Source organism: Brassica napus, chromosome C2 (assembly GCF_020379485.1).
Source record: "Brassica napus cultivar Da-Ae chromosome C2, Da-Ae, whole genome shotgun sequence".
Classification (NCBI taxonomy): Eukaryota; Viridiplantae; Streptophyta; class Magnoliopsida; order Brassicales; family Brassicaceae; genus Brassica; species Brassica napus.
In genome coordinates, this window is record NC_063445.1 from 51,544,193 (window position 1) to 51,556,093 (window position 11,901).

The 11,901-nt window shown below is 34.3% G+C and overlaps 3 protein-coding genes and 1 pseudogene across 3 annotated transcripts; all 4 read left to right on the forward strand.

Annotated features, from left to right (window-relative positions):
• The first annotated feature begins 1,680 nt into the window (after positions 1-1,680).
• LOC106379843 lies at positions 1,681-3,264 on the forward strand (annotated as a pseudogene).
• Positions 3,265-4,091: 827 nt separating this feature from the next.
• Positions 4,092-6,015, forward strand: LOC106379844. Its single transcript, XM_013819706.3, has 4 exons — positions 4,092-4,483; positions 4,666-4,817; positions 4,912-5,042; positions 5,132-6,015. Exons 1-4 carry the CDS (start codon positions 4,443-4,445, stop codon positions 5,366-5,368), a joined length of 561 nt encoding a protein of 186 aa, XP_013675160.2. The 5' UTR covers positions 4,092-4,442; the 3' UTR covers positions 5,369-6,015.
• On the forward strand, positions 5,374-5,811 carry BNAC02G48230D. Its single transcript, XM_013819707.3, has one exon. The coding sequence runs from the start codon at positions 5,374-5,376 to the stop codon at positions 5,809-5,811; it is 438 nt and encodes a 145-aa protein (XP_013675161.2).
• A 4,543-nt stretch (positions 6,016-10,558) lies between the features above and the next one.
• LOC106378689 lies at positions 10,559-11,359 on the forward strand. The gene is made up of 2 exons (XM_048749209.1): positions 10,559-10,889; positions 10,980-11,359. Exons 1-2 carry the CDS (start codon positions 10,559-10,561, stop codon positions 11,357-11,359), a joined length of 711 nt encoding a protein of 236 aa, XP_048605166.1.
• Positions 11,360-11,901: the final 542 nt, after the last annotated feature.

An 11,901-nucleotide genomic window follows, 5' to 3' on the forward strand; every position in this document is an offset into this window, starting at 1 on the left:
CATCTTTAAATCTTTTTAAAGGTTTTCTGAAATTACATTTTTATCAAAATTACTTTTCTTTCCCACCTTTTACAAGCAAAAAAACAAAAGAGAAGAACATTATGTTTGCTTTAGGTGTACGAATGGTTGTGGAGGAAGGTTGACTGCCTCATAGTGGCTTCATGTTTTTCCAATGAGTCCATGGCCAATTCATTCTTGTATGCATGTATCTCTTTCTATTTAGATTTCAGTGAAGTTAAAGAATAATGAGAAATGTTATACCTCGATTTATAGAGGAAAATAATCTTTAAAACTAGCTAGACGTAGTTAACTCAATGGGCCGACTATAATGATGTTATTTTAGTTATGTCGAATTTGAATTATATTCTAAAATATCACGTTTAGGGATAGATGATTTACGCATTTTAGATATACCATAAGGTTAATCATCTACCTACAAAATATCTGTCACCCCAAAATTCATGGTTAATTAACTAACGGTATTATACTACTAACATATATTTGGGCTTGAGTAGCATAAGATGTAGCTTTATATAATTTTCTGTAGAATTAATATTTTATATTTTTTCTGTGACTGTATAAATTTTTGTTGTCGAATTTTGGTTATAGATTTGAGGAGATTTAGTCATTTACTTGTAAATTTTCTAAAACAAAGACATAAGTGTTCTAGGCATTTTGCTTTCTAAAGCTTACAAAAATACTATAGTTTTAATTTTTTTTTTCTAAAGCACCATTGAAAGAGATTTGTGATTTAGAAAAAAAATGGCTGTAAGAATATATATATTCTATCACTTGCCAATCATCACCTTTGTTTCTTACATTAGTTCCAACTTTTATTATTGCTGGGGTTAGGTCAAATATGAGACATTTTGTCATACTCCGGATATTATACGAATCAGCCTGTTGCAATATAAATATAGCCTCAGTTAAAAAAGAAGAAGATAACTATAGTTTTTGCAGATAAATATAACGCTTATAACAATATCAGTGGAAGTAAAAAAGTTAAAATGTTTATGACATGAGGTTTTATGTAAGGAAATCTGATAAAAAGTGTATATTTCTAGAAAGAGCTAAATAGTTTGTGGGGTTTTTTTAAAGAGTTTTATATGTAGTTTGATTTTGTTAGTCTAAATATATATATGAATAGATGTAGTCATGAAACATGACAACAGAGCATCCGAATATGGAGAATATGCTAACTTTGTCAACCTAAATACATTTTTTTGGGGGTAAAATGTAAAGATATTATTACCAAGCTTTTCAATTTTTTGACAGAAATACAATGGAAACAAAAAACGGACGAAAGAAAATAAAATCTAAACAATAACTCGATCTATCTAGCCGAAACCGACCCAACAAGCAAAACCGCTGATCAGAGGCATCAGCTTATTCCACACTTACCATTTGCCGCAAAAAGAAAAAGCCCGTTAAAACGAGAGTCAGACCTAAATACATGTGCAAGGACCAGCCATGCCATGCCGCCTCTAAAGACAAACTTAAATATATGTGGAACAAGAATTTCATGAACAAAATATGTGTATACAAATGCGGAAAATGTATAATTCAAAAATGAAGATTGAGGGAAAATTTTAATGAATGTGAATAAGTCTATGATAAATTCAAGTTAAAGGCTCACAGTTCTGGCATTCTCTTCAGAATTTGTTTCATTTCAGTTTTCACATGTTTGGTTTTTACGATTCTAGCATATCAGAGCATGTACAACGGTATAAATCAGGCAATCCTTAGAAAAATCCTTAATGCTTTTTGATTAAAGAAATAATAAAAGAGGAGGGTAAAGTTAAGGATGATCCTTAATTAAGGATAAAAATACGGAAGTCCTTATCGTGCTGGCACACTTTGATTGGTCCATTTATTACCCTAAAAGACTCGTTGAGTTCACTCTCTGTCTCTGTCTTCTTCGCTTGAGCTTGATCGACGCTCTTACATCCGCCGTTTACAGTTCCGATCAGTAAGACATGAGGTACGTGTGATTCAGTCTGGTTGGTGTATAATCCACAAAAAAGGTTTCGTGTGATTTTGTGATCTAAGATTATAAAGTTATCATCTTTTAGTTAGTTTACTAGTGGGTTTTGCAATAGAAGATCACTTTCATGTATGTATAGTGGTTAAGAGCTAAGAGTTAAGTTCCCAGAGGAAAAGCTCGAATCTTGTGATCGTTCAGTTACAGAGAAATTGTATCATGCTTTGTGACGTGTAGAAGGTTATTTCACAAATCTTAGAACTTGTTTTTATAATGATTTATTTACAAAGGAATCATCTTTCACTTGATTGATACAATCCTTTTCAAAGTTTGCATTTTGATGTACTTCAGTGTTTCTTGAAACTCATCACGGAGAATTTATAATTTTTTTTTTTTTTGGTGATGGATTTCTTGTGTAATTAGGTGGCAACACAGTATAGTTATGAGGTTGTTTTGTCATGTGTGCAGTCATAACCCGGAGGTTCTTTGGGCTCAGCGGTCTGATAAGGTTTACCTAACCGTCGCCTTACCTGATGCAAAGGACATTTCAGTCAAATGTGAGCCTCAGGGCCTATTCACTTTCTCTGCTCTTGGCGCCCTAGGCAAGCTCTTTGAGTTCAGCTTGGAGCTATATGGGAAGGTTGTGCCAGTAAGTGCCCATTTCTTCTCTCTTTAAATCATAAGAACTAGCACATACTTGTTTTTACAAGTTATTCCTATGCTATGTATGATGCAGGAGTATAGGAAGAACGTTACAAACTGGAACCTCTTACATCAAAGTAGACTGGAACAAATGGTGTGATGAGGATGAGGAGGTCAACTGTAAGTCGTTACAAACTTATTGTGCATACAAGTGATCTTAGTTTTCTCTAGTCTCCTTTGAGAAAGGCATATAAAAATCTAAAGTATTCTCATCTCCTTGGTCATAAGTTGTTTCTAACTATAGAATCTCTATTTTTGCTTCTTTTTTGCAGCTGAGACAGCCTGATGATGAGAGTGCAGTAAGTGCTTTTTCAGAATTGCTTTGGTTCTTTCTATTGTTGTTTAGCTTAAGCCACTCTGATTGATAATCTTTCCTCTTTATTTTTATAGTTTGTTGATGAAGATTGTGAGAGCAGTGATGATGATGAATTGCTTTGTAAGTTTCAACAACCTTAATCTTCTTACTTTTAAGGTTTTACAAATTTAATATTTTTTTTCTTAAAGATTTTATATTGGGTAACACCATTGCACATATATTTTAGAGAAAATTCCTTAACTATTTAAAAAGCAAAAAATATATATATTATATAGCTAAGGACTCCAATGGTGGGTAACACCATTGGAGTTGCTCTCATATATCTATAGGAATTTTAATGTTTGTGCCAATTCTTTTGCAAAATTGTCTAGAACGTGAATTTTATTATTTTCCTCTAGAAGACAGAAGATCATTATTCTTTGGAACATATTTTCTTCGGACCAATATTTGTTTTAATTAAGTGCCGGCTAGTTGACAAAAAAATAAACAATGCATTGTAGTACTGTAAATTATTATGGATGAAACGTATTGAGGAAATATTTTTAACCAAAACACATTCTTACTTTTATTTTCGAGGCAAGAAATGCTAGATAGGTGTATATACACTGTCTGATACCAAAGGACCATTAGCTTTTTCTGTTTCTTTAACACAATTTTGCTCATGAATAATACTTTTTTATCAGAAATCGGAATCTTTTTGGATCAAACACTATAAATTAGAATCTTAGACTTGGCCCATTGATCGGTCAAAAAGATGGTATTCTAAGTGTTTGTTCCAAAAACTTCAAATCTCTAGAATGTCACCCTCTTGAGAAATAATTGAAGTAAAAAAAAAATCAGAGTTTAAAACACATGTTATCATAGTCTTATTTTAATCATCCATTAACAATTTGTAACTCAATGTTCGAGAGACATTATTTTAATAACATAATTAATTACTTGATGTTTGTATTTGTAAGCCTTTGTTTATATATTTTTTCCATGCAATCGCTTGGTATTCCCTTAGGTACCGGTTCTTGTTTATAAGAAAACTCGATGGAAATCAAGTAGTATTCACACCCAACGTGCACACATATGCTAGTAGCATCTTAATATCGTTCAAGACACATGAGAAGTAAAATTGTGATTCTTTTTTTTTACCATAAGAAGCGACCCCACCGCAGGCATCTACTTCAATTTGTGTTTGTTTGTTTTTGTAATAATCTTATCAAAACATTTTTTATAAAAAAAAATAATCTTATCAAAACTCTAAACGGTCATATCAGAGAATGGTCAGCTTTGCTTTTCTTCTCATTCTTCTATATATTTATCTATAAATACCTTCTCACACCTTCCCCATTCTGCACACACATCTATAATACAAAAAGGATCATCAAAACAGTTGTTTAAACTCTCTCATCTCTTAAGTTGCTACGTTTTTGTTTGTATTTTCCGATACGTACCATGGATTGCAGATCATCTATGGAGTCATCGGAAACCCTAAGGTAACCTATCTTCCATCGTACGTGTATTATATTATATCAAGCGTTTATATGAAAATATCGAAAAGAACTCATGGAGGATGTCATCCAGTATCACACCCAAATTCTATAATCAATTGATGAAAAATAAGAAATAAAGTTTTTCTTAATTTATAGTTTTTATACATATGTACACGCACGTGCAGGAACAAGTGCGCAGCTTGTTATAAACAATTCAACAAATTCGAACATTTAGTGGAGCACATGAAGATCTCGTATCACTCCGGTCATGAGCCTATGTGTGGCGTTTGCAAGAAACATTGCCGATCTTTTGAGTCCCTCCGGGAACATCTCATAGGTAAATGATAAGCTATATATATTAAGAGAAATATATCGTTTTATATATTCACGACGCATATGTGTATTTATTTTTTATTGTGCTATATTATTAGGGCCATTGCCAAAACAAGAATGCAAGAACATTTTCAGCTTTCGCGGATGCAGATTCTGCTTGATGATCCTCGAAACCCCGAACGCTCGTAGGATCCATCAAGAGAGATGCCAATTTTCGAGCGTCAATGCTGTAATCTTTTCTTCTAATATTTGCGCAAATTAAAATTGTTAATAATCAACCGCATAACAATATATTCTTACATATTTTCTATGTATCAGGGATTGACGACTCGTATGGCGGCCTTAGGCGTAAGAGATAAGGCCATGATCGACTACACGTCGTCTAGATCCCCAAAAGTGGTTGCACTGTCTTGCAAGATGGTAGGAGGGGGAAGCGACGGGTCGCTGGATCTATGCGCAAGGGTTTGCATAACGGATGAGAGCGACAACGTTGTGTTCCATACGTACGTGAAATCGTCAATGCCCGTGACGAACTATAGGAGGAAGATGAGCTAGACACGATGCCGGGAGAGATATATTGTCCATGGACGCCGGCGAGATCACCGGTGGAGATGACGTCTCCTTGTAGAAAGAGCAAATCGACAGGATCGTCTTCGACGTCGACATGGTCGAGGAGACGTTGGAGAATCAGAAACCTGCTCACGAGAAGTCGCAGCGACGGGAAAGAAACACTCGAGTTCTTGAACACGAGCCCTGTTGACAACATAGACAAATCTTGTTCTTCTTCTCCTTGTCCGAAGAACAAGGAGACGGTGAAGACGAAGAGCAAGAAGAAGGAGAAGGAGAAAGTTTCAGTTTCAGCACATGAGAAGTTTTACTTGAGGAACAAAGCAATGAAAGAAGAAGACAAGAGAAAGTCATATCTACCGTACAAGCAAGAACTTGTCGGACTTTTCTCCAACATTCACCGACACGGCAAAGTTTCTTCTCCGTTCTGATCTGATCCGTGACAACAACTAGAGTTTTGTTTGTTTGTGTTACTATTTGTTTGTTTATTATCTTCAAAAATAATTGTACTTATACAAAAAGATGCGAGTTCACATTCGTTATCTAATAAAGTATTATATCATAGCTTATAAAAGATGTATATTAGTATTTAATAATTTCTACGTCTTTAAATTATAAAATTTTCTTGTTTTGTACAGAGTTTCGATGAACCAAAGTTTCATCATGTTCAAACCATGTTGTATATTTTATAATTTGGGTTCAGGATTTTATGCAACTATAGTTGCAGATATTACTAAACGTGAAACTATTGTAAAAAGACGTTGCAAGTTGCGTTGTTTTTTTTATTTATTTAAGTGTGCTTTTTTTTTTAACCACAATTTAAGTGTGCATTTGATGTATGGTTTGTTGAGGAAGAAAGTGGTTACAAAACACGAATGTAAATGAGGACAATAATTACATATAAATGGACATAATAAATCCTACAACGACAAGTATACTTTATTTCTCTAGATTTGTTTTTTTTCTTCTCCAAAGCATGAATGATAATTGGACAGTGTTTCCGTAAATGCACCATCTATTTAAGTGCAAAGTTTAGACTAGGGTCGTCTACATTATGTAAATTAAATACAGCCATTAAGTAGCTATGAAAGTAGTACACATTCCTAACTGGGCTACATAAATGTTATCTACCGACTGCGAATGAATGAACAAAGGATAGTTTCTTGATAAACTAATTGTGTCTTAGACTAGACCCGCTATAGAGTATCTACTCCATTCCGTAACTATAAAAGTACAGATTCCTAACTGGACTACATCGTTATCATCGTTATTAGAGATCTCTAGTGTAGAGGAGATATCATAGACGATTTTTAAATTTTTTTCTTACGGTTGGTTTATAAGCATACTTTTAAAATATAAATAAAAATGAAACGCTGAGAATATAAATAAATAAAAATCTTTGGTGTGTACTTACATCAGTCTTTGGGTTCGATTCTTTTTGGTAACTAAATTATCACTACTTTGTCAGTCTGGTTTTGGGCTTCGACCTAAATGGTTTATATGGTGGACTGTAACAGATGATCGGTCCACACCTGACACTAGTCAGAAGGTATTCTAAACTCGGGTCAGACAGTGTGGTACGTTTCCGGGTTAGTCTACTATGTAACACTAAATGCGTTCTTTTCGGGGCCGACCGGATCAGCCGACGGGGCTTATAAGGAAAAAAATCTATCTACAGTTTTACTACCTTTTGCCATTTCTAGTTTTCTACTGAGTAGCTTCCAAAAGTCCATGGAGAGACCGAACTCATGCATGCTTTTTCTAACTGACAACATTGAATCCACTTTGTGATCCCAAAAGTGAACTTCTTTGTCTCTTTATATTTTGGTGAGAGATGATCTTAGTGGGATTGGAAAAATAGGTCGATAATTTACCAAAATAAATCTGTATTATTGCTACCGAAAAACTGTACATTGAGACTTGAGAGGACAATCACTCCACCATCATATCTCGATTTTCAACTCTGTCCAAAAGTCTAGAGGATTCTCTATAGTCATATACTGATCTTTGAGACTCTTAATAAGATCATGGCTAATAATTAATATTGCATGTACCAATCTTTCTCATTGGCATTATTTCCTTCTATGATACATTCACCAAGTCTTTTTGACTTTAGGATAATTTTTGTATCCAATGCCCACCGTAAATAATTATCTCCAGAGAGATTTATGGCAGCAAAATCCAAGTTGATTTTCGACATCTCAAATCATATATCACTCAATATTTAGGTATAATTTTCATGCGGCCTTACTCTTTAAAACAATCAATTCGGATTTCAATCTTGTGAGGACAATGAGACTATCAATCTTAAAGGCATTTAATCAATCAGTCAATTTCTAGCAAGTCTCAGCAATACTATTTCTATGTGCTCATAATATTATGGTTTATCAAGACTAGCAAAAACGGATTCAATTAATCATGCAATTAGGGTTTAACAATCAATGGATTTTTGCAAGACTAGTAAAAAGATTTATTAATCACTCAATCAGTTTCAAGGCTGATTTTAGCAATACTAGAATATATATTTCAAGCATGAATTTCAATGAATCAGTTTCAATGCTGATTTTAGCAATACTATAATATAGATTTCAAGCATGAATTTCAATGAATCAGTTTCAAGGCTGATTGGTATTTAGCATAAACCATGTGTAAATAATTTATCTAGTATCCGAATTTATCAAACCTCAAAAATATATAATCAGATCAATCAATTTAATCGAACTTAGCATACAATCTTAAACCTCAACACATTAGATTTTATCATGAATCTATCAACCTAGCATACGGATTCTCAATTCTCAAAGACATTCAAATCAGATCAATATAACATATCATACAGATTATTTAGGGTTTCTATTTAAAACAGATCAGATTACAAAACTATCAATCCTAGCAGATAATATTAAACCTCAAGAATCATGCAATCAGATCATTCGAATTTTAAACAAGTAAACCTCAATCAATCTATCAACCTATCGGATTATTAAGCAAAGCAAGCTAGCAACCTATCGGATTCAATCAATGTTTTAACAGGCTGGTCGGTTTAAACAATTTTAAATCAGATGAACAATTAACCAAGCAGGATGAGAAAATAAATCTATCAATTTAACGGTCAAACAATTCTAGCAACATAGCATCAGATTCAATCAGATTTAAAACCTCAATGATCAAAACCGAAACAATTTTGATTTCAAAATATTCGATTATGGTTTTAATATGTGATTTGATAATTATAGTATAATTAATTCTGATACTTATATTATTTAGGGTTTACAGATATAGGGTTAGGGTTTATCGGATTTTAACTTGTAAAAACCAATTTGGGGTTTTAATCATGTAGGAACATGATTTAGGGTTTGGGGTATCGAACTTTTAGAGCTTCGATTTACTCAATTAGGATTTTTGATCTATTACCCTATGGTTTTGATTCATAAAGATTAGGGTTTTAGGGTTTCATTCTTTATCAATCAATCCATGTTCGATTATGGGTTCTTAGGTTTTGAATTACCTTTTAACCTTAGATGATTGTTGAATCGTACCACCAAAGGAGTTGAGCCGCGAGCTGGACACGAACGGGACGCAAGCTGGAATGGATCGAGTCGCTTTTATCGGGTCGCGGACGTCCTTTGTTGCTTGATCGGGAACGCCTTGATCGTCGGACGCGAGCTGTCTGATGCTGTCACGTGCTGGAGCTGCTCTCGGGTCGCGAACGTCTGAGCTAGGATCATGAACGCCTTGGGCTGAAGCTGATCAGAGACGCGAGCTGGAACAGATGCGGGAACAAGAGACGCGATCGGGGTTTAGGGTTCATCGGATCGCCGGCTAGGGTTAGGGTTTTAGGGTTTTTCGATTTGGGTATTAGCTTAGGGATTTAGAGTTTCGTGCTAATAACGTGTTATAAAAGTAATGGAAAAGTCTATCTTTATTCATAACATAGAGGTTCCTTATATAGGAGATTACACCGTCATAGATAAATGGAAAGATTACAAATCGTAATCTCTTGGTTATGAGCCATCCACAATCTGGTTCATAACACCAAAATAAATTTCTATTATTGCTAACTAAAAATTGTACATTGAGACTTGAGAGGACAATCACTCCACTATCTAAATCTTGAAGCCATCTCGGATGAGAAGCAGAAACATAAGATTGGTCGAACGGTTTTAAGCCGTGAGGCATCGAGCGATGAGATTAGCTCCTCTGTTCGGGGAAGAAGATCACTCTTCTCATTTAGGAGATTTAAATCTTTAGTAAAAAAGAAAAAAACATCGTTCGTTTGATAATATCATACTTGTATCATGTAATTATGTAAAAAACATAATATTAATGAGAAATAGAAGAGAAATTACTTGGAATAGCTCAAATCATTCTAGTAATTACTCATATAACTTTGTAATTACTAGATTGAAATTCAAAATAGGCAAATTTACTAAAAACCCAACCTTTGAAGCATTAACCACAAGTTTGCCATTAATTTTTTATATGCCATTTAATAAAATAGATTATAATTCAAAAGAGAAAAAAAGAAACAAAAATGATATGTTCTCTTTTCGTTGACGACAAAACCTAGAACACGGGTTCTTCTTCCTTTTTGTAAAGCGACAGAACCCCCAACAAAGGAGGTCCGACAACTCCTTCTCCCAGACCTCTTTCTCCATTCTTCAATCTTCAATTTCGTCTTCTCCATTGTGCATCGGCTTCTTCTCCTTTCTCCTCCCTCGTCACTCAACTTCGCCTCAGAGATTCTTGAGGAACCCTATCGGTCACTTCCGCGATCAAGTCTGTGTTACTTGAATCGGTAAGGCCCAAATCTAAGGTAATCAAAATGTTGTTATCATACTTGGATTGATTGCAACTTTAAATTTGAAAACCGTAATTCCTAAATTGAAAAATTGATTTGTCTTTTCTTTGTTTCTAGATATACTTTTCTGTGTGTTCAAAAAATTTGAAAAAAAAATCTTTTCTGATTGCTTGATTTTGAAAACTCTAAATCGTCAATTCCCTTAATCCTTTGACAGTAAATATTTTAAAACTAAGTAAAATTTATGCTGTCTGATTATTCTTGTTCTATTTGTTAAGTTTGTTCTACTACTTTTGTGATGCTGAAATCTAAATTTTATGATATTATGGGGATGAATAATATTTATTAAGTTTGTTCTCTTTGCTTTTTTTAAAGGAATGGCTTCATCTTCGGGTAATAGGAAGTATCCTCCACGGCTTTACGAGATTGGGAAAACGCCTATCCAAAACAGGAGCATGAACCACAGTTGTTTTCTATCCAACATTCAAACCGTGGAAGAAAATGTGGGCGCAGACGTTTGGTCTGAGTTGAGAAAATCAGCTGTTGGTGTGATTATCAAGCTAAAGGAGTTGGATTACACTTGGTCTGCGAAATATGTTCATTATTTTCTGGTCAATCAATTGGCGGTCGCCAGCAGTCATGAAATTTGGTCTTTGCTAGAAGACCAGCCAATGAGGTTCTCTCTGTATGAGTTTGGAGATATTACAGGTCTAAATTGTGATCCCTTCGACACGCATGAGCAGTGGGATGTAGGTCATGAAGAGTTTTGAGTGGAGATGAAAGTTCTAATTTCTGAAGGACCCAAGCTTAATGAACTTCAAGCCCTTTTTCCGATCATCAGAAACTGGCGTAGAGGGAAGCGGTTAATGGTTGGCTTGTTGTGTCTTTTATCCATTGGGATATTTGGCATTTCGAGCAATAGTAGAATACCACTGCATTGTGCGAAAAGGGTGATGGATCCAGCAGCTTTCCAACGTTATCCATGGGGTCGTGTAGGATTTACCAGCCTTGTGGATTCCATTAAAGTTCTAACATACGTAGGAAAGAAGAGTTACACGCTTCGTGGTTGTGTTCATGCACTGGCAATTTGGATATACGAGTCTGTGCCAGGTGTAGGAGACAAGAATTATGTGTTCCATTATTCTCCAATCAATATGAAATCAAAGATGCCGTTGTAAATCACCATGAAAGGGGACCATGTGTTGCTGAATGAAACGTAAAAAGAAGAACACGACAAAGACGTATACCTAATTAGAGAACGTTGTGTAATGACTAGCTTAAACCAAGGTTAGAAATTGTTTAAACCGGTGGTTTAAATTAAATAAATTGGAAATAAATTGATTGAGACCAATTTTCAAAATTAATTAAAACCAAAGTTAATTTAAACCGAAACCAATTTAAACTAAACCGAAATCTATGTGAACTTAACCAGAAATTCGAGTGGATATGTCTGCTACACGTTGTGTGTCCCAATCTAGTAATTAAAATTTAATTTAAAAGTCTGCCGCCAAAGGTGGCAATTTAAAAAGTCTTCCACCAAATAAAAACAAAAGTCCATAAGAAATTTAAATCGGATAAACATATCTGTCATAAAAATTTATATCTATTTCTCATTGAAAGTCGGTTGTACGTAATTTTAAATTAATCTTAAAATCTAACAATTCTGAAATAAAACTGACAATTTTAAAAATCGGTTACTTCATGCGAGATACTAAAACAT